Raw genomic sequence first — 22,512 nt, 5'->3', positions numbered from 1 at the left:
GACGGAGCTAGCGTATTGTGCTGAGCGAAATAAGTCAGTCAGGGAAAGACAAATACCACTTGATTTCACTCACATGTGGAATTTAAGAAATAAAACAGACGAATATATATAGAAAAAAAAAGACAGGCAAACCATAAAACAGACTCTTAACTAGAGAGAACAAACTGAGGGGAGGTAGGTGGGAGGATGGGTTAAATGGGTGACGGGTATTAAAAAGGGCCCTTATGATGAGAACTGGGTGTTATATGCAAGTGATGTGTCACAAAAATCTACTACTGAGTCTAATATTACACTACATGTTAACTAACTGGAATTTAAATTAAAAACTTTTGAAAAATGAAAAACAAGATAAAAATCAAGTGAATCCACTTAAAATGGAATGTAAATTTCATAGAAAATGGGTCAATCAAGACTTTACCTTGAGAAATGAAATAAAATTCATGAAAATGAATCTATTTTATTTTCCATTTAATCAAATTTAGGTTATAACTGCAACTATGTTCTAATTCTTAGAACAAACTTTAAACGAATGAAGTGTTGATTGGGGGAGGGTTGTATAATTTTCTTCAAAACTGAGTGGTAGTATATATGACCACTTTACAGAAAACGAACAATTATTTGAGGGCGTCAGCATTTTCCCAAGGGTCCCTCACATTCCTTTGAAATTCCTATCTTTCCTTTTTGATGTACTTATTATGTGACCATCCTTGCTGATTTCCCATTTTCCAATTGTTAAATGGCCTGCCAAAAAAAAAAAAAAATGGCCTGCCAACTCCTCCTCTGGCAATGGTTTTGGTTTTGTCTTGAGCAGTGCCCCAATATCACTTTCACTGACTTCCCGAAATCTTGCATATTGTATATCATATGTACAATTTCAGTTGGCAACTGACTTGCACTGCTTTGGTACTCTTCTTTCGTTGCATTAGTTTGGTGAGGAAGGCACTAATGGCACGAGACAGCAATATCTGAGAAGGCACTAATCTTTTAACTGGTTAACTCATTACTAAATGGTTTCTTGTCATGATAAACTTTTCTTCCTTTTAAAACCTCCAAACTGCTAAAAGCCAGTTAATAAAATTGGTCCTTGAAGCTGCTATACATTCTTTCAGACCTAGGTCTTAAATTGGAAAATCTTTATTAATAAGTAATCTGTGGCCTAGGGATACTGACAGAGTCATCCCAAGGTCAGTGACAAAGCCAAGGCTAAAGCCAAGGTAAGCCTAGTTCACAGCTTTTATTCTTCAGACCACACTGCCTTATTATTGTTCCCTCATATAAAATCAATTAAAGCAGAGAACATTAGGACACAAAACAGAAGATGTATCTCTATTCTTGCCCATGATGAAAACTTACTGTGGCCCTGGGCAAGTCACTTAATTTTTCTGGTTTTCAGTTTTCTTTGAAGTCTTATATGATAGAGGATAATTATGGATACTGGTTTGGGGTCCCAAGGACATCAGGAGAATTTTGCTACTACCCATTCAGAAAAAGAGATACACCAATTTGTGCCGTCACCACATAATACATGAACTGGATCACTGTTATTAAATGATCCAGGTCCCCAGGAAGTGACTACAGTTCACTGACCATTGCTCAAAGGGCATGAGGTCCTGTCATTGCTCTGTTCTCATTCCCTGAAATCTCTCACCCAAATCCCAATGAAATTCTCACAGCCTGTCAAGTATGGCCATGCTTTTCTTGCTAAGAAACTCTATCAGATATATGTCTCTGTCACGTGCACACATCCCTCCATCCCAGTCTTGCATTCTTTCTTTTCTCTGTGCCTCATATTTTAGAAGGATAAATTTCCCACTTTGAGAAGGTTGTCCTTCCAACTGGCTGCTAATCCCGGGGCCCTGCTTTCTCAGTTCTCTCCTGTTCCCATCATCAGTATCCTCAGTCTCTTCCTTTACCACTGACTCAGGGAGTCACAGTACCAGAAAAGTCACCTAACTAGAACCAACACTGGATACCTGCCTCCCCTCCTCTGGCTCTCTGAAAAGCTCTCTTCTATAATTCATGAGTACCTCACTAACACCTACAAGTACTCTCCCTCTGGCTCTAAAAGGAAGCACAGATGTCCAGTATTCTATAAAAATCTTCACGTGATACCATATTCAATCTAGTGATGATCTTCATTCTTTCTATACTCTGCACACTTTTTAAATCAATCGCCTGTGTCTATCAGCTCTTCTTGCCCACTACCCACTTGTTACCTCCCACCCCCTCAGAATTTTTTGCAGGGATCATTCTGTGAAAATTTCTCACTGGAAGGTGACCAACTCCCTTATAACTGTGAAATCACAGAATCAAGGAATTTTAAAATATTAATAAGAAGAAACTTTAGAGCTAGAAGATATCACTGATAGTTATTCCAATTCTCTCATTTCACAGTTGAAGAACACATACACAATTCACGGGACTATATTCTCATTTGCCTTCATCTCCCTTGCAGTATTTGATATTGTGAATTCCTTTTTTCTGAACAGCATAGGTTAAGATATAGGAAATACTGTCAATCTGATTTTTTTTCTGACTGGTTCAAAATAAAGCCTGAGACACTTTCCTGAAGATAAACTACATTAGGCATAAAACAAGATGACTATCACATGTGTTTATTTCAATTCAGATTCTTGGGCAAGACTCCTATCACTATGTTTTAATTGACTCTCAAGCTGTTTTCAGAATCAGCAGAGGCTTCACTTATTGCTGGAAGAATTCAGTATAAATGTGCTCTGTCTTTCTTCTGTGCTGGAGTTCTGTTGCTTATACCTTAGAACAAATAACTTCCTGTATCACTCTGCTACTAGCAGATATTCATTTGGTTATATGCTGACTCTAGTCATTAATACACCTAACCATCAAACATTCTTTTCCCTTCTCCGAAAGGAAAGTGCCTCATATTTACCGCCAGGAAATTCTCAGATGTAGAAACAAGAAGGAGGTAGTCATCTCTGCCCACCAGAACAGGGACAGGGTGTTAATCTGAAGAAGGAAAACTAACCTCCCTTCCCACTCTGCTTAAAAAAAACAAAACAAAACAAACAAAACAAAACAAACCAGCTTGGATCCATTCTCAAGTGGTTTGGAACTGGATCCTATTTTCAAGATGATCCAGATACTGGCCCAGGGAAATATATCCTGACCATGGTGAGAAGTGACATGCCCATTTTAGACCTGTTCATAGCACCAAGACTCTCCAAAAGTGTCAGTAAAATACAGGGTTTTAAATTTTTTTAATTAAAAAATTTTTTTTAGTATTTATTTATTTTGAGAGAGAGAGAGGCAAATAGAGAGAGTCCCAAGAAGGCTCTGAGCTGTCAACACAGAGCCCGATACGGGGCCTGATCTCATGAACTGTGAGATCGTGACCTGAGCTGAAATCAAGAGTTGGTTGCTTAACTGACCACCCAGGCACCCTAGCAAAATATAGTTCTAATGAAGCTGTTAGCGTTTCATGTAAAAGCAGTGGAATTGCCTTATCTGAAATCTCAAAGCCATTAGGGCTAATTTATGAAGAAAATGTATCATTCAATCTTATTCCTTTTGCAGCAGGCAGCAATCAATAGTCTCACCACTTGTAATTACTAAAAAGAGAAGCCCCGTGAACTCATGGAAGCAGCTGTTGTGATATTTATTTGATGTTGATAAGTGTAAGCAAAGGTCTCATTATAAGATATATATCCAAATAAAATCTACAAATCCATATAAATATATATTTACTTAAGATATAAGTACCTATAAACAATAGTGAAAGTATGGAAAGAGCCCAAATGTCCATCAGTGGATAAATGGATAAAGAAGATGTGGTATATATATACAATGGAGTATTACTCAGCAATCATAAAGAATGAAATCTTGCCATTTGCAACTACGTGGATGGAACTACAGGGTATTATGCTAAGCGAAATTAGTCAGAGAAAGATGAATATCATATGACTTCACTCATGTGAGGACGTTAAGACACAGATGAACACAAAGGAAGGGAAGCAAAAATAATATAAAAACAGGGAGGGGACAAAACATAAGAGACTCTTACATATGGAGAACAAACAGAGGGTTACTAGAGGGGCTGTGGGAGGGGGCATGGGCTAAATGGGTAAGGGGCATTAAGGAATCTACTCCTGAAATCATTGTTGCACTACAGCTAGCCAACTTGGATGTAAATTTAAAAAATAAATAAATTAAAAAGCCTTCTCATTAGCAAAAAAAAAAAAAAAAAAAAAAAAAAAAGATACAAGTACTGGGGCGCCTGGGTGGCTCAGTTGGTTAAGCGTCTGACTTCAGCTTAGGTCATGATCTTATGGTCTGTGAGTTCGAGCCCCATGTCAGGCTCTGTGCTGACAGCTCAGATCCTAAAGCCTCCTTCGGATTCTGTGTCTCCCTCTTTCTCTGCCCCTCCCCTGCTCATGTTCTGCCTCTCTCTCTCAAAAATAAACAAACTTTAAAAAAAAGATACAAGTACCTATAAATGTTTATCTATGATAAATATATATTTATGGATATAAGTAGTTTTTAGATATATGTAAGATATATTTACATATGATGGAGCACCCACTTTATTTCACCTCTTTTTTGTGTGAGAAAAAGTAGGCCAGAAGATAAAAATAAGCAATGATTCTAGTTGTTCATGCAGTTATTTTCAGAAAAAGGCAAAATTCATCATCTTCCCCAAACCTTTGAAGGAATGGCAGAAATCAAGTTAAAAGAAAGAGAATAGTCACAAGTCAGTATGTCCAGTTTGGGCCACCCAAAGTCCAGTCTCCTACATGCTAGGCCTGAAATAGAGCTCGTCCCAAAGACTAGCTGTGGGGGACAGCATGCTAGGCTGGGGAAATTATGGTAGGGGAATTAGTGAGGATATGTGGGCTCAAGAGAAGAGGATATTTATAAAAGCATTAGTCTGGCATTCGGAATATTTCTCCCTGATTTGTGAAGAAAGAAAATAGAGTGAGACTCTATTATATTGAAATTAGTACACAAATAAACAAACTATCTGCCTGGGGTGAACACCTTTATGAAAGTGAATTCCAAATTAAGACCCAGAAAAGTCAGCAAACTTAGAGCATATCAGGAGACATGCACGGCACTAGGCATGTAAAAGGAGAATAAGATATGGTCGCAGCCCTGATGAGGCTCACTCTTGAGTGAAGGGGGACACGAGAATGAATGATTATCAAACAATAGCATTAGAAGAGTGCTTCAAGAAAATGTCATGTGATTGCTACGAGAGTAGGGGACTCGACCATCTAATTACACGTTTGAGGATGAGGGGGACATAATTTGAAATAAATGCAATCATATGGCTAAGGAAGAGAAAAGGGGGTCAAGCTCCATGAATAATTCATGACTGAGAGAGACGTTTAAGCTCTGTATCTTCTGTACTTTGTTGCCGCAGCTTTAACCTATTTTGTGAAGCACCTGACTTATTTCTGGAAGATACAGACTTACTGTATAAGGGAAGGGTTTTGACCCTTTTAAATAAAGTGCTGACTTTGCAAACTGGGGAAGAGAGGTGATTTAAGAGACCTGTACACAAAGAAAGATTCCTTCAGTGTTTCATGCTGGTTCCTGAAGTGACTGAATGGGATGTGTTCACATGGTACTTTAATGCCAACTTAAAGTATTCGTTGCTTTACCAAGGTGTTTGTCTGTCAGTAGTAGACAGGAGATGAAAACACCCTTATAGGTCCACCAGATTAGAACAAGAACAATTTGGTGGACTACAACCTTGATGAATAGAAATATTCTAGTTAATAATAACCAGAAAACTCTGTTTTGTTCACTGATTATCAAAATAACGTAAGAAAAAGTCACTGAAAAATGTATTACTGTTATTCGATGGTTTATAATCTTGTACTGCCTGAAGTTACTATCCATACCATCAACTATGATTGCAGAGCACAGTAGGCGAGAAAACAGGAGATGGAAGTTGGAACACAGGTGAACCAGAGTCCTGCCTGGAGCCTATTTTGAGAAATAATCCCCAATACTTCCTGATTTGATTAGCACACACTACCATGCAGTAAACAGACTATTATATTTCATTAAATACATTTTACTGTGTTTACATTTCAATTAAAAAGCAATCTAAAATGTTAAGTGATTAAAATACGACTTCTTTATTTCTCAGAATTTTAGAACTTTTGGAATGGTTTCAACCAAGCCATTCTTATGTGTCACTAAAAAATGGAAGGTATTCAGAATCATTTCTTCAAGTTTTAATAAATATTTCAATGAATGCTTCAAACAACATTTTGTCATAACCACTGAATATGTAACTCAAAGATCACGATACAAAGTATTAGCAACCAACGAATGAGATGAAATATTTATTTTCTGAAAACTCTATTTAATGCACGGGATGAGGCTGCGTGGAACACAAAGCAATCTAAGACACCAGTGTCTGTGAAAATTAGGTGTGGGTTTGTATGCGGTCCATTCAGAAAAAGGAAATTAAGGCAGCTAAATTGGGTTGGTGCAAGTTGCTCTAAAAGATGTGGAGTTTATTATGAATTTGAGACTGGGCTCCTAGCCTGCAACTGATATAAGCTGGATGAAAAGTCCCTGATGCTGGCTGGCCACAACTGTCTGGGCCCTGGGACAGAATTAATTACCCTCTCAGGGCACTCTTCTGTGTGTGCTTGCTCACCTTCTCTGGTGATCCCATGCATGGAGGAAAGATGCTCTATTTTTTTTTTTCCTATTTCTCCTTCTCTTGAACAGTTGCTCTCTCCCCACACTGCCCTGCAACCTCTTGACCACATCTCTTTGTGCCTCACTTACCAAGAGCCACCGTGCCACACATCCTCATCCTGCCCTCAACCAGGCTCCTGGCCACAGCTTGCATTTTCAGTATAGCTACTTGTGCTATGCTTTTCCTTACATTTATTTAACTCCTGTATTTCCAATTCTTTGACATTTAGCGTTTCTGTTTTATTATCTGCTGTGGAAAAAGGTAGTACTTATTTAACAATTGCTCAATTCTGTCCTTATAAATCCTGTCTGAGCAAATGATTCAGTGGCTGGGATGCTCCCGAGCACTTGAAAGCTACTGAGTCACTGTCACCTTTGTCTTCTTTGATCAGACTATTCTATATCATAAGGAAAGACACATGCGGGCTGCAAAGTCCCAGTTGCAATTGCACCAAACTGCATGGGAAATTCTAAATTTTTATTTACTGATTTAACAAATATTTATTGATGGTTCTGCAGTGCTGAATGTTCCTGGGCTCAAGACCTAATCGATATCTATGTCCCCAACAACGACACTGTGCCTACCACACAGCAGGCTCACAGTGAAGTGCAATGAATAGATTTACAAAGAATAAGTGGCTCCTTGTCTATGAGGAATTTATAAAGTGTTTGTTTCCTTGTCCTAAAGACATAAAAAGCTAAGTAATAATATGTGGTAAGATACATCCGACCAAGAAATAGGATGATTCCAGGGATGCTGATGATACTGTGGTTCCATTTCCTTGACTACACTGCCATCCCAGAGATGACATTCAGAGGTATGGATGAAGTTCTGAGAGTGAAAGGATGCAGTCAGGGTGGCCTTCACTGACGGTGGCACAGAGCACTGCACACCAGGATCGTGCAGGGAGGGTTTCTGGGATGGTGCCAGTACTGGTCCAGACTGAGAAGTAGGCAATGGGCAGAGACAAGGTGGTCCAGAGCTGAGCTCTTAAGAAGGGGCTTAGCATGGACAGAGTGGCCCGTTGACAGGATCGAGCCAGGGACCACGGTCGGGGAGGTGAGGGTAAATGATGGAGAAGAAAACTGGCCTGGCACACAGCTGCTCTTTATGGTAACATAAGAAAGTGGAAACAGGTGATGCAGGTTCTTCATCGGTTACAGGATTTTCCACAAAGCATCACTCTCAAATAAGTGAGATTCTTGGTCAAATATAGAATTTGCAGATCTCTGTCCCTGGCATTAGATTTTATTGCAATACTCAGATATTTTTAAAACAGATGAAATGGCCGTACAGAATTTTATGATACTTTGAACAATCTTATTTTTTTTTCCTTCTTCCCCTTAGCAAAGGGTTCTCTGCAATGATTGGGAGGGAGGAAAGGAACACTTAAGACATAAATTCTGTGCAGAGAACATTACTAGGATACCATATTTGGTTGTTTTTGCTTCAAGTTACAATAGGAAAATAGTTGGGAGCATATTCTGCGCACCTCATACACAGTATTAAGAATACCTGCATGTTTTTTGCCTAATGTAGACCAGACTTCTAGAGACATCCAAAAGCTGTATACACGGAATATACCACTCCTTGCGCTACCTTTTTCACTCACCAGACTAATTGCTAATGGCCTAGCCCCGGAGTTGGCAAGCTTTTTCTTCGAAGAAACAGCTGGTCAATTAATTTAGGATTAGCAGGCTATATACTCTGTCCCAACTACTCAAGCCATTGTAGCAGAAAGCAACCAAAGACAACATGTAACAGAGGAGCAAGTTTATGCTCCAATAAACCTTAATTTATACAAACAGGCAATGGGGCTGATTTGTCCTACAGGACATAGTTTTTTGACTCCTGGTCTAACCCTTCAATCTTGACATTATAAAACATTATTATGTTCACATGAAAAGAAGCAAAACATTCCAAACATATTATTTCCATCCATCTCTACCATACCTTTTGAAGGTATTCATTGATGCCAATACATGTAAGTCTTATTAAAAATATACCAAATAGCCACAATATCTAATAGCTGAGAGATTTCAGATTTCATCCTTTTTCTTTAAAATATATTTAACAAAGACCAACACTAAGGAAAATGTCAGAGAAAATCTGTCAACGGATTCTAGAAAAAAAAAGACAACACACCCAGCTTCTCCATATTTGTGAACCCTGAGACTAATCTTATCAGATATTCAGAAAGGCATATAAGCCACACTACTTTGGTAAAGTATGTCTTTAAAAATAAATTAGAGGAGAAGATGATATTCCCATATGCATCTGGATGAATTTCAAATCTTATTATGGAAAATGGTAAAAGAATGATCTAAGCTTTTCTGTAACAGTTTTTTTTTCTTTTTAATTGCAGAAACTTTCAGAGAGTACAAATCAGCAATAATTCTCTTACTTTGCAGGAGAGATGGACAGAAAACAACTGAGATGTCACATGCTTCGTCTGAATAATAGCAGACCACTGACAAACTCTAACTTTCCCGTAGTCACTGGGTTAGCATTTAGTGGGACATGAATGGGGAAGTGGAGAGTCAACATTAGGCCACAGGAAGAGGTTTTGGCAATTGTGGTATGCCCATTCATAGCTGGATAATGATCTGTCAATCTGTGACTTGTAGGAAAGAACTAGCCTGACATATACTTGCATTTCATGAAATTCTGTGAGATTCTGTGAATGGTAATGGTCACTTCTGGTGGCTCAGGGTTAGTATGGCCACTTAGAATTTGAGAGAATAAGGCAACCTGCGGCACATCTGATATTATATGCTCACTGAGTACTGAAAACAGAAGTGACTGAAACAAGATATTCTGAATCTCATAATCGGAGAAAGAATTTGTAAAATTTTATTTCAAAAGTGCCTATGATTATGGTTTCTTAATCTAGATTAGTTGGAGGCTATAAAAGGTAATAAAAATTTCTAGCCACTTGGCCATAATGGCAATTTCCATTTTTAATAATAATAGATTTTTAAAAATCCTTAATATTTAAAAAGTACTTTACAGTTACAGAACATCACTACAAGCAGTATATCATTTGATCCTTAACATTTCCTGGTAAGGTAGATGGAATGATTACTATTATTCTTATTTTTCTGATGCAGACATAGATGCAGAGAAGTTATACACCCGGTCTTCAGACACACAGTGAGGGGGGAGAACCAGGACCAAAAGCAAGTAGTCTTTCTACAGACTACACTTCCCTGTCAGGATCTGTATAGATTTCCTTTGTTTGTTATTAGATTCTTATGGCTGGGAGATAACGATTCCTACTATACCTCTGGAGTCTTAGCTGGGTCAAATGATAGAGACAATCAATTACTCTTTATGTAACAACTACCAAAAATGCATCTTATCAACAGCTTTATGGCTTAATCTTTAAAGAAGATAGTATTGTACTGTAGGAAGAAACACTTGAAACTTAGTAAGTACTTGCTGAATTGAACTAATGTCAGGAGAACAGAATCCAGAAGAGACTGGGTAAATCACTGACTAAATGAATCGGTTTTCTCTGTGTAATAAAGGAGAGACTGCCCCTATCCATTTCACGATGATTTAAAAACTCAACTAAGAAAACAGATGTGTGATTTTTTTAGAATGAAAGAGTACCTAATGCACTCAACAAATATTTAATGAGTAGCCATTGTGGGCAAGGCATTGTGATACATGCCACAATGACATTAAGCACAATCTACTCTGTGCCAGTTGAAACCACAGCTTCATAAAATATGGGAAACTGTTAGGAATTCTAGGGATTATACCGAACTGGAGTTTAGGAAAGACAGATACAGATAAATGAAAATGGTAACAGTTTACAATGATGGGCTTATTCTCAAAAATGATTAAATCATTGACTGTCCAACCACAACAAAAATGCTAAAATACAAAGACTTCTGAGTGATGTAGTACTGTGAAACACATACCCAATTTTGAAGACTCGGTGTGCAACAAACGAATGAAAATACCAATAATTTTTAATATTGATTACATGTTAAAATGCTATCATTTTGGATATACTGAGTTAAATAAAATGTTACTTAAATAGATGTCACCTCTTCTTCTTACTTTTTTAATGTGGCTATTAGAAATTATAAAATTAATATGAAGCCTGAATTATATTTCTGTTGGACAATGCTGTTTTAGAAGAATGTATTGTGGCCAAAAGCCAAGTCTGAGCTATATATGAATCTTAAAAGGCTAATCATGGTGGATGCTGTCTTGGTGAGATGAGACATGGACTGAAGACACAACAAAAGAATGAGCCCAGTGGCCATGTGGGTGGCTCAGTCAGTTTAGCGTCTGTTGATTTTGGCTCAGGTCATGATCTCACGGTTCGTGAGTTCAAGCCCTTGCATCAGGCTCCACATTGTCAGTGCGGATTCTCTCTCTCTCTCTGTCTCTCAGCCACTCTCCCCCATCTCTCTCTCAAAATAAATAAAGTTAATTAAAAAGAAGAATGATCCCAGTGTTAAACTCACAAATTACAAAAATTCTGATGGCTGATGTGGGAACACATGTATGGTCAGGAGGAACCCGGAAGATTTTGCTGGTGATTCCAATGTAAATAGACTGAAAACTGTGAGGAGCAGAGAGCACATGGAACAATTTTGTTTCTTCTTCCACGAAGCACAAGTACTTGAAGGAGAAAGACGTTAATAAAATGCTTGTTAGAACTGAAGTCCACTTTGCCTCCAGGTCCTTCCCTCTAGTAGCCAGTGACTGTTTCACACACACAGTCTATGTAGTATAATGCTCTATTTAGTTGTCAAAGCGCCTTAATACCTCAACCAAACTATTTAACACTGACAATCCAGTTATCTTACTTATTTCCAGAAAATGTTCAGAAAATAATTTATAATCCCTAGGCCTCCCAAATTATAAACCAGAATAATGAAGGGACCTATCAGGGTTTGACACCAAGTGCCCTAGGGCAGGTCCTGTGTCTGAATTCTCAGTACCCAGCCCCTTACTGGCTATATAGGAGGTACCCAATAAATATTCACAGAATACATTTAAAAAATGGTGGCATATTGGGAGCTAAAAGTCCACACCTAAACAATATGGAAAAGGAAAAGACTGGAAATTTTAGACGATAAGCTCACTGTTGCAGATAGATAATCGAACAGATGGGGATGAGTACCTAGAAATGAAGAGCCAGAAGCCAACAAAGGTCTCCTAAAATCAAGTCATGCCGAATGGGCCCCATATTCTTTTTTCACCCTGCCTCTACAAGTGCAGAGGATATCTCAAACAACAGAGTAAATTCTGACTTTCACAAGACCTTTGATAAAGTCTTTGATTACACCTTAGAAAAATGTGGGGAAATAGCAGGCATGATGACAGAGCAGTTATGAGACAACAGTAACAAGTAGAAAGATCATAAAGAAACACTGGCAGTGGAGAGACTGAGGTCAACCCAGAGATTCTTCAGTAGTGCAGTGTACCAGGAGTACCTCTAGGTCAACTTTTTTCGTCGATGAGTTGGGAGAAGCATGAAAGGCATATGCTTAAGTAGCATAAAGGTGGAAGGGACAGGTATGGCCATGGATGTAGTTCAGAAGACCCTAATTGGGCTAGAATATTTGAAAACAGCATGATAAAAATGAATAGGTAGGAATGCAGTTTGTATAATTAGGTATACAAATAAATCATTACAGAAATAAAAATACATAAAAATAAATTCAGGACGAAGAAGATCTAGTCTGGCAGGAGCTCAGATGTTTATCAGATCACCAACAATACAATGTCAAAGATGCTTGCAGTTAATGCAATGGCAAGCTGCATTAAAGAAATGCAGTTTTTAAATTTTTTTTTTAACATTTATTCATTTTTGAGAGACAGACAAAGGCAAAGCATGAGCAAGGGAGGGGCAGAAAGAGAGGGAGATACAGAATCTGAAGCAGGCTCCAGGCTCTGAGCTGTCAGCACAGAGCCTGATGCGGGGCTTGAACCCATAAACCGTGAGATTATGACCTGAGCTGAAGTCGGATGCTTAACCCACTGAGCCACCCAGGCACCCCAAGTAATGCAGTTCTAAATGAAACTTGTTTTTAGTTCTTTGTATTTTATAACAGGAAATCCACATCTGGAACATCATGACAAGAGGAATTCTCAGGAACAAACAAAGGCGAGCAAACAATAAGCAGGAATAATTGAAGGGATTAAAGATGCTTTCTGATGAAAAGAAAGCCTACAGATGATATGTCAGAGATCGTCACGTTCTTAAGAGTTTTCCATTCGAAGTGGCAGGTACACTTAGTCTGTTTCCAGAGGCACTTTTTTGAGGAGGGGAGGGAGTCACAGATCTCGTTGAGAATCTAATAAAGCCATGTACCCTCTCCTCAAGGAAAAAAATACACACACAAACATGTTTTTTGTACTGTTTCAGGGGTTTCTAAACAGATTAAGAACCTCTAGCTTATAAATTTTAAAGACCCAGGTTTCTGTTTAAGAACCCATTTCTACCTCAACCTTTGAAGGAATACTCCTAGATCAGGGAAACTAACAGAATTCCTATCCCAGGCAGAGGTGGCAGAAGATTCTGGGGCTGGTGACCTGTAGTCTCTCTCAATTCTAGGATTTCCTAATCTAAAAGGAACTTGTAAAATAATTTCGCAGTATTAAGGAAAATATTTAAAACACTATTGGTGATTGTCATGCATGTGGTAATTTTAAACACTAAAAATACTCATTACACTCTAGTAATTGGAAACAAAGGTCATCTAGGCACTAACGTAACTTATTAGATATATCTGAAAAGGATTTCATTCACTAGATGTACAACTACAATGGGAGCAGGTATACAAATTATTGCTTGTATTAGGAATAATAAAATACTTCTCTCCACAAGTTGCCTCTTGAAAAACTTGGCTGCATGCAGGGGCATGGTAGCAGAAGTCCTACAGCATTTGCAATAAAATTTCTTGCTTTGTATTTGATTGTAAGGATTTTTCTAAGCAGCTAGTCTATGGCATCGTCACAGGGCACACCTATTAGTTATTTTTTGGTAGCATGACATAATTTCTATATTTGGCAGTCTATGTTCTAGGCAACTCATTACCGTCTAAACCTACAGAGCTTTTTACACATTGGCTACAGGGAAGGAGAAGGGGTGCATCTCAATTTTAATTCTACCCTTCAAGGGATATAAGCAAATCAAAGTACTTGAGAGTGATGCTTATTTCTTTGTAACTCAGTTCTCAGAAACCCTAGGTAAGAAAAACTTTCCATTATTCCCTTGAGAAGTATGTCCTGGATTTTGCCCAAATTACTTCTATTTAAATTCTTATCACCAGTTATGTCAATAATCTTGAGACAGCCCCAAACCTGAAGTAATTACAGATGCATTACATTCAACATTACATGTGTTTCCTACCTATAAGCACATAAAACTATATTGGGGTTCTATAAATGCTTTTTGCCAACACAAAATGTTGCTTTTTGAAATGATTTTCATAATAAATAAGTGTTCAAAAGAGCCTAGAGCCTCAAGGAGAGGGATGTGTGTGTGTGTGTGTGTGTGTGTGTGTGTAGTAATTTGTTTATGGAACTCCAGTGATAGACATACTCACTTCAAAGTCCCAAATTTATTATGGTTATTTTTCTATTTAGGCAAGTTATTACTGCAACCCTTAATTTCTCATTTTTTCCCCAATTTCCACTGCTTTAATTCTCCATTCAAATCAATTTCTCAAAATGGAAAAAAATCTGCCATCAGTGGTAGATTTTATGTGTTATGGGGCTCATTTCTTTTCTAGTTCAAGTAATAGCCTTCTGGAAAAAAGATTAATGACACTGGACGTATTTTCTATAGAAAGGTTATCAAATTCCATCAAAGTCAGTCAACAGCGTGTCCTTAGCTCTCAACAAAAGACATCCAGACATTAATAGGTCATAGGGAATTTCAGGGATTACTTTCAGGTTATACCTTCCATCTGTTTTAGCTATACGTACAGCAGATGAAGAGAATTACACAGGACATGGTACTCAAATTTTAATATGGAGCAGAACCATCAGGAAGGCTCATCCAAACACAGAATTCTAGGACCCAACTCCAAAGCTTGTGATTCTGTAGGTCTGGGGTGGGGCCCAGTAAGTTATACTGCTATCAAGTTCCCTGGTGATGCTGTTCCTACCAGTCCAGAAACAATACTTTGTAAACCCCTGGTACAGAGGATCTCTGATACATAACTGGTTGAAACACCAAGTTTCCTTTATGGATTCAAACTTTCATAGTTAAAGTTTGCTGAATCATACTCTAGACTGGACACCAAAATGGCAGACGGCTTTCTGTGGCCTCAGAACCTCTGTAAGCCATATCCCTCTCTAACTATCCTGCAGGAAGTATTAGTAAAGAGTACAACCCTCTTCTGGAAGAAGACATCGAGGCATTTCTTGAGTCCCTCCCCTACTTTTCTTTAAACCTCTCACTAAATATTTGGAATGAAATTCAAAAGAAAATATTCATAAAGCTTATGTGGAAGGGGTGGCTCTAACGGAAAGAAGATTGGCATACTCACCAGAAAGGAAATATGCCCAGTCGTGCAGTGATAAAAACCATGGCAAACATAACAAACAGAAGATCACAACTTTTCTGAAACTTGGCATAATTTGCCATTTTGGCAGCCTATGAAAAGAAAGAATGTGATATATTAATTTAGTTAAACTGATAAATGAAAAGCTTCTTTCAATATGCATGAGTCTCCTATAAGATATAACTTACCAGATGCATTAAATTGCCTGCTACTTTGAAATGTCATGCATCATGCATCAGTATTTATAAATTACCCACAAGTTGAGTGAAATGCAGCATTAGCTAGAAGTAGAACTACTGACTGTCACAGATTTAATCAAACATTCAGCAACCTGAAAAATTCAATTATATGGTTGATCTCAGGGAAACAGAAAAATAAGAAAATTCTTGCATTATAGATGATATTAGCAAGCCAAAGACACCAACACAGGAATTTGTCATAACAGGTCAAAGTAGAAAGTACTAGGCAATCCTTGAAACCTCTAATGAGTTGCAAACACTAAGGCCACAGACTTTATACAGAATATATGGAGACTTTCTGCATTGCTTTCTTCTTTCTATTTAGAGTTACAGGTTTTCCTTAAACAGTAATAAGGAATATCTGGGAAGACAGTTTCTTGGCTTATTCTCATAAATTTAGAAATGAAGAACATGTCAAGATCATGTTATTTCAATGAATCCACTTAGGTATAATTTTCAAAGTTACATTAATGGGTCATTTTCTAGATGAAAGTCACTAATGTTCCAAGTGTCCACGAGAATTACTCTAACAATTTATGTCAGTAATTTAATGAACACTTTTTATATTATAAGTTAAGGAAGAAATTACATCCCTTTTCCTACCATCTACTTTTTACAGATGATTCTAGTAACAGGTGACGCTGAAAACATAATTTTGCTTGATCACCTCTTTCTACATTTTCACCTAGAATTTGCACGCTCCCACACACAGGGTTATAAACTGAAGATGTCTTGCTCAATTCATAACATTATTTCTACTTCTTAGAAAGTTAAATTAGCTGAGTCAACCTTGAAAGGATTGCTGACAGCATCCACAGAAGCTAAAATTTGGTAGCTTCAAGTAAAACACAGAACTATGAGAGAAATGGATTCCTAAGAAAAAAATACCTATTAACTGAGCAGAAGCCAGGATTATGAACTTTTAATTTCATGAGTACTTTGGGTGTGACACCATGATTTATAGTAAGAAAGAAAAAAATCATCTTCTGACTCCTGCCTAGGTAAACCATTTTTCTCTTACATTCTTCACCAGTATTCAATCAAAAGGCATCAAACATGCAATTTTCTGAAATGTCGAGGTCATACATCCCACTTCAAAGAATTGATGGTTGACATATCTCATTATTTGGATAGTCTCAACCATTACTGTATAATGTGAAGAAAATCCACGTGATGAAGAATATTTGCTTTCAAGCCATATGACTGACATTTCTGGGTTATTTTCTTTTCTGGATAAAAGTGGTAGACAAAGATTCAACCAGCCATTTCCATAGACATTAAAGTTGGCAAACTGTACAGGGTTGGTTTCAAAACTGTAGATTGCTGCATAAATCTCCACTTTCAAGCATACTGAGGATTTAGCCAAATGGTAACTGATTTTCAGATTGCTCTTATACAATTACATTTCTCCTTTAAAAAATATGCTAAATAGAGCCTAGCTCAAATCACTTAAAAATCACAGTGCCACACTATCATCTGACATATTTAGCCCATTAGGGCAGTGTTTCTGTTTCATAGCCTTATAGGGAACAGAATTTTTCATAAAGTGCTATATATATTTCAAGCCTTGACTAATCGTCTTTATAGCAGATTCAATTTTATCATATGGAATTTTTGCTTATACTGTAATAGTAGATCATTATTTGACGGCACTTCTCTATTCACAGTGACAGTATTACTTCAAAGGGGCAGAACTGTGGGCCAAGAAGAATAAAAACTCAGCATATAGATTCTAAGACCCATTTCTACATGAAATTTATACTTTGGTAAGTTTATCTTTCACCAGTTCCATAAACTTCTCAGCATAAATTTAAAATATTTTATTTAATTATATATCTCTATTCGGTGTGTCTCTTCATAGGGGCCATGATTAAGAGTAAATACCACATCAAAATTTTCCGTGGGATTTTATCTTTTGAAATATGCTAGAAGCATTTTTCTTTTACTTCTTCTTGGTGTTTTGTTTTGTTTTTTTGCTACTTAAATGATCCTAAGTAATAATGGTTTAGAAAGTTAATAAAAATACAACCAATATTTCCTCAGATACTCTTTATACTTATATATAGAGAGAACATAGTTTTTATATTTAATTTGCAAATCATATACACTTCTCACTGTAAAAATACTAGGATAACATGTATATTGTGAACAAAAACTATGATCATTAAATAATTTCATCAGGATGTACAACTACCATTAATAACTGAATTGAGTTATCTACACTTCCCATATACATCAGTGTGGAACTTTACAACACCAGAAACAAAACCTATTCAAATAATGATTTTCTGACTGTAAAACATCCATTTTCTTAGGTGTGGAATAGTGAAGGTTTTCATTGTTCTAGTAATAAAGAATCCTATGATGATCAACATTCTTAGTACAAAAATTTATATACTAAAGTCTCACTAACAATTTCCAAAAGAAACACTCGGCAGCTTCAAATCAATCATATACTATCTTCCCCCAACACTGTCTAGCATACTATAGAAGTGATGGTCTTGGGGATTTCCTGAATTCTGGATTTGGAACTCTTAAAGATGAAAGAAAATGTTTACCTCTAGAAGAGCATCAGATGAATCGTGAAGACAGAGGATCAGGGTCCCTACTCGGGCCATATTGTTGACATATGAAAAGGAAATCAAGAAAATAGCTACAATGTGATGCAGGATCATGATGCCAAAGTCCTTGGGGAAGGAAAAAACACAGCCATGTTAGGTCTTAGAGTACTGCAATATTTCCATCCATCTGTTCAACCATTCAACAGACACTTACTGAGGTTCTTACTGGACCTAGCACTGGGGATCCTAAGATGAATAAGATATATTTCCCACCTCTGGGAGTTCACCACAGAGTGGCAGACACACACCAGGGACCAGTGACTCTCGAGAATGTGATAAATGCCAAGGCTAAGGCCAGATCATAAAGAGTGTTTTGTACTAAACCAAGGAATTTGAAGCTATGGGAGAAATTACCTCAGGATTTCAAGCAAAGAAAGGCATTACTTGGATTTGTACTTGAGTAAAATCTTTTGGGCAGCCGTGCAGGTCCAACTGAACCACTTCTCTGACTTCTGTGGCTGGGGATTTTGCATCCTTCTCCTGGAATCTGTCCACTGGTACGTTAAAATAAGAATCCTAATATGTGGCTTTTCTGATGAATCCTACAAAATCAAGCTCTAAATCTTAACCATTACTGGTCCACAGTCATTAGGAACAAAAATGGCAATAGTAATGGTAAATTGGCCATTCTTATTGTGGTCAACTTCAATGGAGCTGCTTGTTGGCCCATATGAAAAGATCATCTCTCTCTGACATAGATTTATCTTCTAACCATCTGGACATGGTTTGCTGTGATGTGGGATTTCTGTTGCTTGGAAATACAGTCTCTCATTTACTAATATTTTTACTCTTGTTTATAAATCTCTCTCTCCCAAAGTATACTTGAACTTCTCTGGGATTTTAAATGCCAAGATTGGCCCTAATGGTTATCTACTTGAAGCCTTGGAAAAATACACTATTCATGTAGTGACAAATAAATTAGCCAAAAATGAAAGGCATATTATGAAACTGAAAAAGAGAGAAAGTATGTGCATATATACACTGCTTTATTCAGCAGCTATTGATGTCATATAGTTTCATATTTGAAAGGTCAACTGTGGTGACTTTTAAATGGTTTTAAAACATTTAAACAATGGCCTTTGTTTAGATCTTGAAAGTAACTAATATTAATCCATAAGTAATGAAATATTGCTATTAGGTCCTGTGCCATTTATTTCATTGTGTAGTTCCTATATTGAAAACAAATTCAATTATTTGATTTTAATATATATAACATGAACCTACAAAGCTATGGATATTTATACTATTTAAATTCCTGTGATGCAGAACACTTAAAAATATTTTTTTGTTTTATAAAATCAAGCTTTAAATGGCAATGATGAAAAGTTAAATATGTGTGTGTGTGTGTGTGTGTGTGTGTGTGTGTGTGTGTTAAACTCACAGTGTTTAAACTGTTCTGTATATACTCTGGTGACTATATCCAAAGGTTACTTTTCTGCCTTGGCAAGTGCCACTATGTATGGTTATTGATAACCATACATATTGATTTATTACCAGGATAAACAATGTTTTCATGTCCTAAATAAGCTCAGATCATTTTAAAAAGGAATTGCAACTATTTCTCTTACTTTCAGTTAACCTAGTCTCCAGATTAACCATATTACGTTGACTGTGGATACCACTGTTGGAAAAATTATCCGTCTTGCATTAGTCAATCCTAACTGCCCACAGCAGAACCACAGAACCAAATCTTGCACACTCTTGACCTACCACTATGCTCCTTCCTTCAGAACCACATTCCCCATTTAGTTCTCAGCTCACTGGCAGAGAGAAATAATGATCATGTTACTTAATGAGTTTCATGAGTGAGATTATATACAGACTCAACTTACTAGTTTTACCTACTTCTGATTTTCTGATGTTCTTGTGGGATCTAGGATTTTCCTAAATCATTAAAGTTGGACAATACCCAAATGCCTTAGGCTTACAATGAAAATTGTTCTGATAATGTTTTCCACTGGAAGATGAAACCTTTTCTCTCCAGGCTGTTATCAAAAATGTATTAGGTTCCATTACCTGGAGTATAGTGTTCTACCAGACAGTAACTACTTTGAAACAATGCATCAAGTGGAACTAACCTATCAACTGATATTTTAAACTTTCTCAAACATAATTACATGAAAACATATAGTACTTAATCCAATAGTTGAGTGGGTTTATATTTGCCCAAGCTCAATACACAGATTTAAAGTCTAACCAGCTGAGCGCCTAACCAGAACATTTTCCACATTTGTTATTGTTCAGCCCTGAATGACTGCTCTGAATTTACTGAAAGAAAACAGAAGTTTTCTCTATTTAGTTTAAAAATGAATAAATATAAGCTAATTAAAACACTTATGGATGATTAGGACCATTTTATAATTAAATTTCCTAATTTGTATCTGATATAACTGTTGGTAAACAACACAAAGCTCTTGGCAATATAGCAAGCATCCCCTAAAAACAAGAGCCTTGTTTTTGAGGCAAAGTTTGCTTTGTGAAAATGATTTCAGCATATAAATCCCCTGGTCCTGGAAAATACTTATTACTGAGAGACTCAGAGTTATGCCCATGGCAAAAGACCAATTTTCATTATACAGTCATATCTGTATGAATATGAAAAAAGCATGAATAATGAGTTAATTGTCTTTTACATTCCTGCTTCAGAAAGCATTATACAAAATACCTTCAAATAAAAGCCATGCAAATCATTATTTTATGTGTTACATCTCCTTACCTTGATATCTTTCTTTTTACAGGTATTGAATCTGGTCCAAATAATAGTTTTATACATAAATTGTCAACTTGGACATTATCAATGCAGGGTAGGAAACCTCATCCTCATGTTTGTTATTGCTGAAAATGACTGGTGTGTACACACAGGCATAGCTGCAGGAATCTTACTATTTTCAGTTGAGAATGTTTTCCTGCATTCTTGGTAGCAGCAATTAGGTAGAAAGACTGTGATTTCTTCTTGGCCCTCAGACTAAGGACTGATTCCAAAGACCTGATTCAAAACAGACTGCTTCACTGGTGTTCCCAACCTCCTGCTGTTCTGCCATATTGTTTCTGGATATCTTCACAGCCAAGATCAAGGGCTCCTTCCATGTTTCCTGCCTAATACAGACCCTGACCTCAGCCCTCATTCCAGTGGCTGTTCCCTGTTAATTATCAGAGAAAGAAATGAAAATCGTATGTGGTCTTGACTCAGAGTCAATTAGAATGAATCTATAATGAAAGAATTCAAGGAAGACCCATCCATTTTAATAGCAGAAACTGGTAAGACAATGGTGTTTTTTTCCTTATTACATACTGAATGGCATTTGGAGAACCTAGAACAGCCTCTTAGTCTGATCTGTGTTGCTTCCACAACAGAAATTCCAGCTACTTGGGCTCCATCTCCAACCGTTAGAATGAGAAATGGCATCCTTAATTCAGTTCTCCAAGAGGAATTTATACAAAATAAATATTAGTGACGAAAGGCCAGAGGGATCACCCTTCTCATTAAAACTAAGTCTGATGTTCTATACGATGGAACTCCCTTGCCAATGATCAGGATGCACAGAGTCTTGCAAATAATGCTCTGTCTCCAGGAGGCACCAGAAATTCATCTTGATATGCAAGTTTATGAAAGCAAAATTAACTCATTTCTCATTAGGAAAAAAACCCCACAAACAACAAGAAGCTTGTTCCTTAAATTCCCATTTCCTGGATAAAGTATTAATAATTCCTTGTAGTTTCTTTTGGGAATAATCTTTGCAACAAATAAAGCAAAACACTGGTGAACCTTCTGAAAAAAGGAATAAGGAGGCCAAGATTTTTTTTTTAACGTTTATTTATTTTTGAGACAGAGAGAGACAGAGCATGAACAGGGGAGGGGCAGAGAGAGAGGGAGACACAGAATCTGAAACGGGCTCCAGGCTCTGAGCTGTCAGCACAGAGCCCGACGCGGGGCTCGAACCCACGGACCGTGAGATCATGACCTGAGCCGAAGTCAGACGCTCAACCAACTGAGCCACCCAGGCGCCCCAAGGAGGCCAAGATTTTAAGTGATAGCTGATTTAGATGTGCATGAATAGTGAAGAATATGAAATATTTCTAAAGTGTAAGGCAAAGAAAACTCTTCCCTCTCAGATGCAAATGACATGTATTAGCTATCCTGAATTTAACAAATAAAATAAACAAATATAATAAACTTTAATAGAATGAATAGAAATCAGATAATTAGCACCAGGTTACCCATTTAACAGATTTTCAAATTCTCTAAGGAACAGAAGGACAACATCATAATTTAAGACTGATTTCGGTGCATGGCAACTGCAACCATCGTTGAAATCTCTCATGTCTATTTGTTTTGTTTTGGCTTTTAAACAGTTTTTTTTTTTAAATTTGAACCTTCAGGGTACATAGAAATTTGTGTGACTTTTGACAGAATA

At 37.1% G+C, this 22,512-nt stretch overlaps 1 protein-coding gene and 1 non-coding gene across 3 annotated transcripts in view; both read right to left on the bottom strand.

Moving 5' to 3' along the window:
• CERS6 (ceramide synthase 6) overlaps positions 1 to 22,512 on the bottom strand; it is a 326,795-nt gene that overhangs the window by 40,074 nt on the left and 264,209 nt on the right. The window contains exons 7-9 of one of the 2 annotated variants that reach the window (XM_042994638.1): positions 18,035 to 18,163; positions 15,223 to 15,329; positions 11,100 to 11,338 (exon numbers count right to left, since the gene is read on the bottom strand). In XM_042994638.1, the coding sequence (XP_042850572.1) occupies positions 11,185 to 11,338; positions 15,223 to 15,329; positions 18,035 to 18,163 (390 nt within the window). In that variant the 3' untranslated portion in view covers positions 11,100 to 11,184. Of the gene's footprint in view, positions 1 to 11,099; positions 11,339 to 15,222; positions 15,330 to 18,034; positions 18,164 to 22,512 lie in introns of those variants that run through there. The other variant, XM_007074617.3, reaches the window with a different exon arrangement.
• On the bottom strand, positions 22,017 to 22,101 carry TRNAR-UCG. The gene has a single exon. It is a non-coding gene; the product is annotated as a tRNA-Arg (tRNA).

The sequence above is a fragment of the Panthera tigris genome, chromosome C1 (genome assembly GCF_018350195.1).
Source record: "Panthera tigris isolate Pti1 chromosome C1, P.tigris_Pti1_mat1.1, whole genome shotgun sequence".
NCBI lineage: Eukaryota > Metazoa > Chordata > Mammalia > Carnivora > Felidae > Panthera > Panthera tigris.
This window is presented reverse-complemented; position numbering and strand designations above follow the sequence as displayed.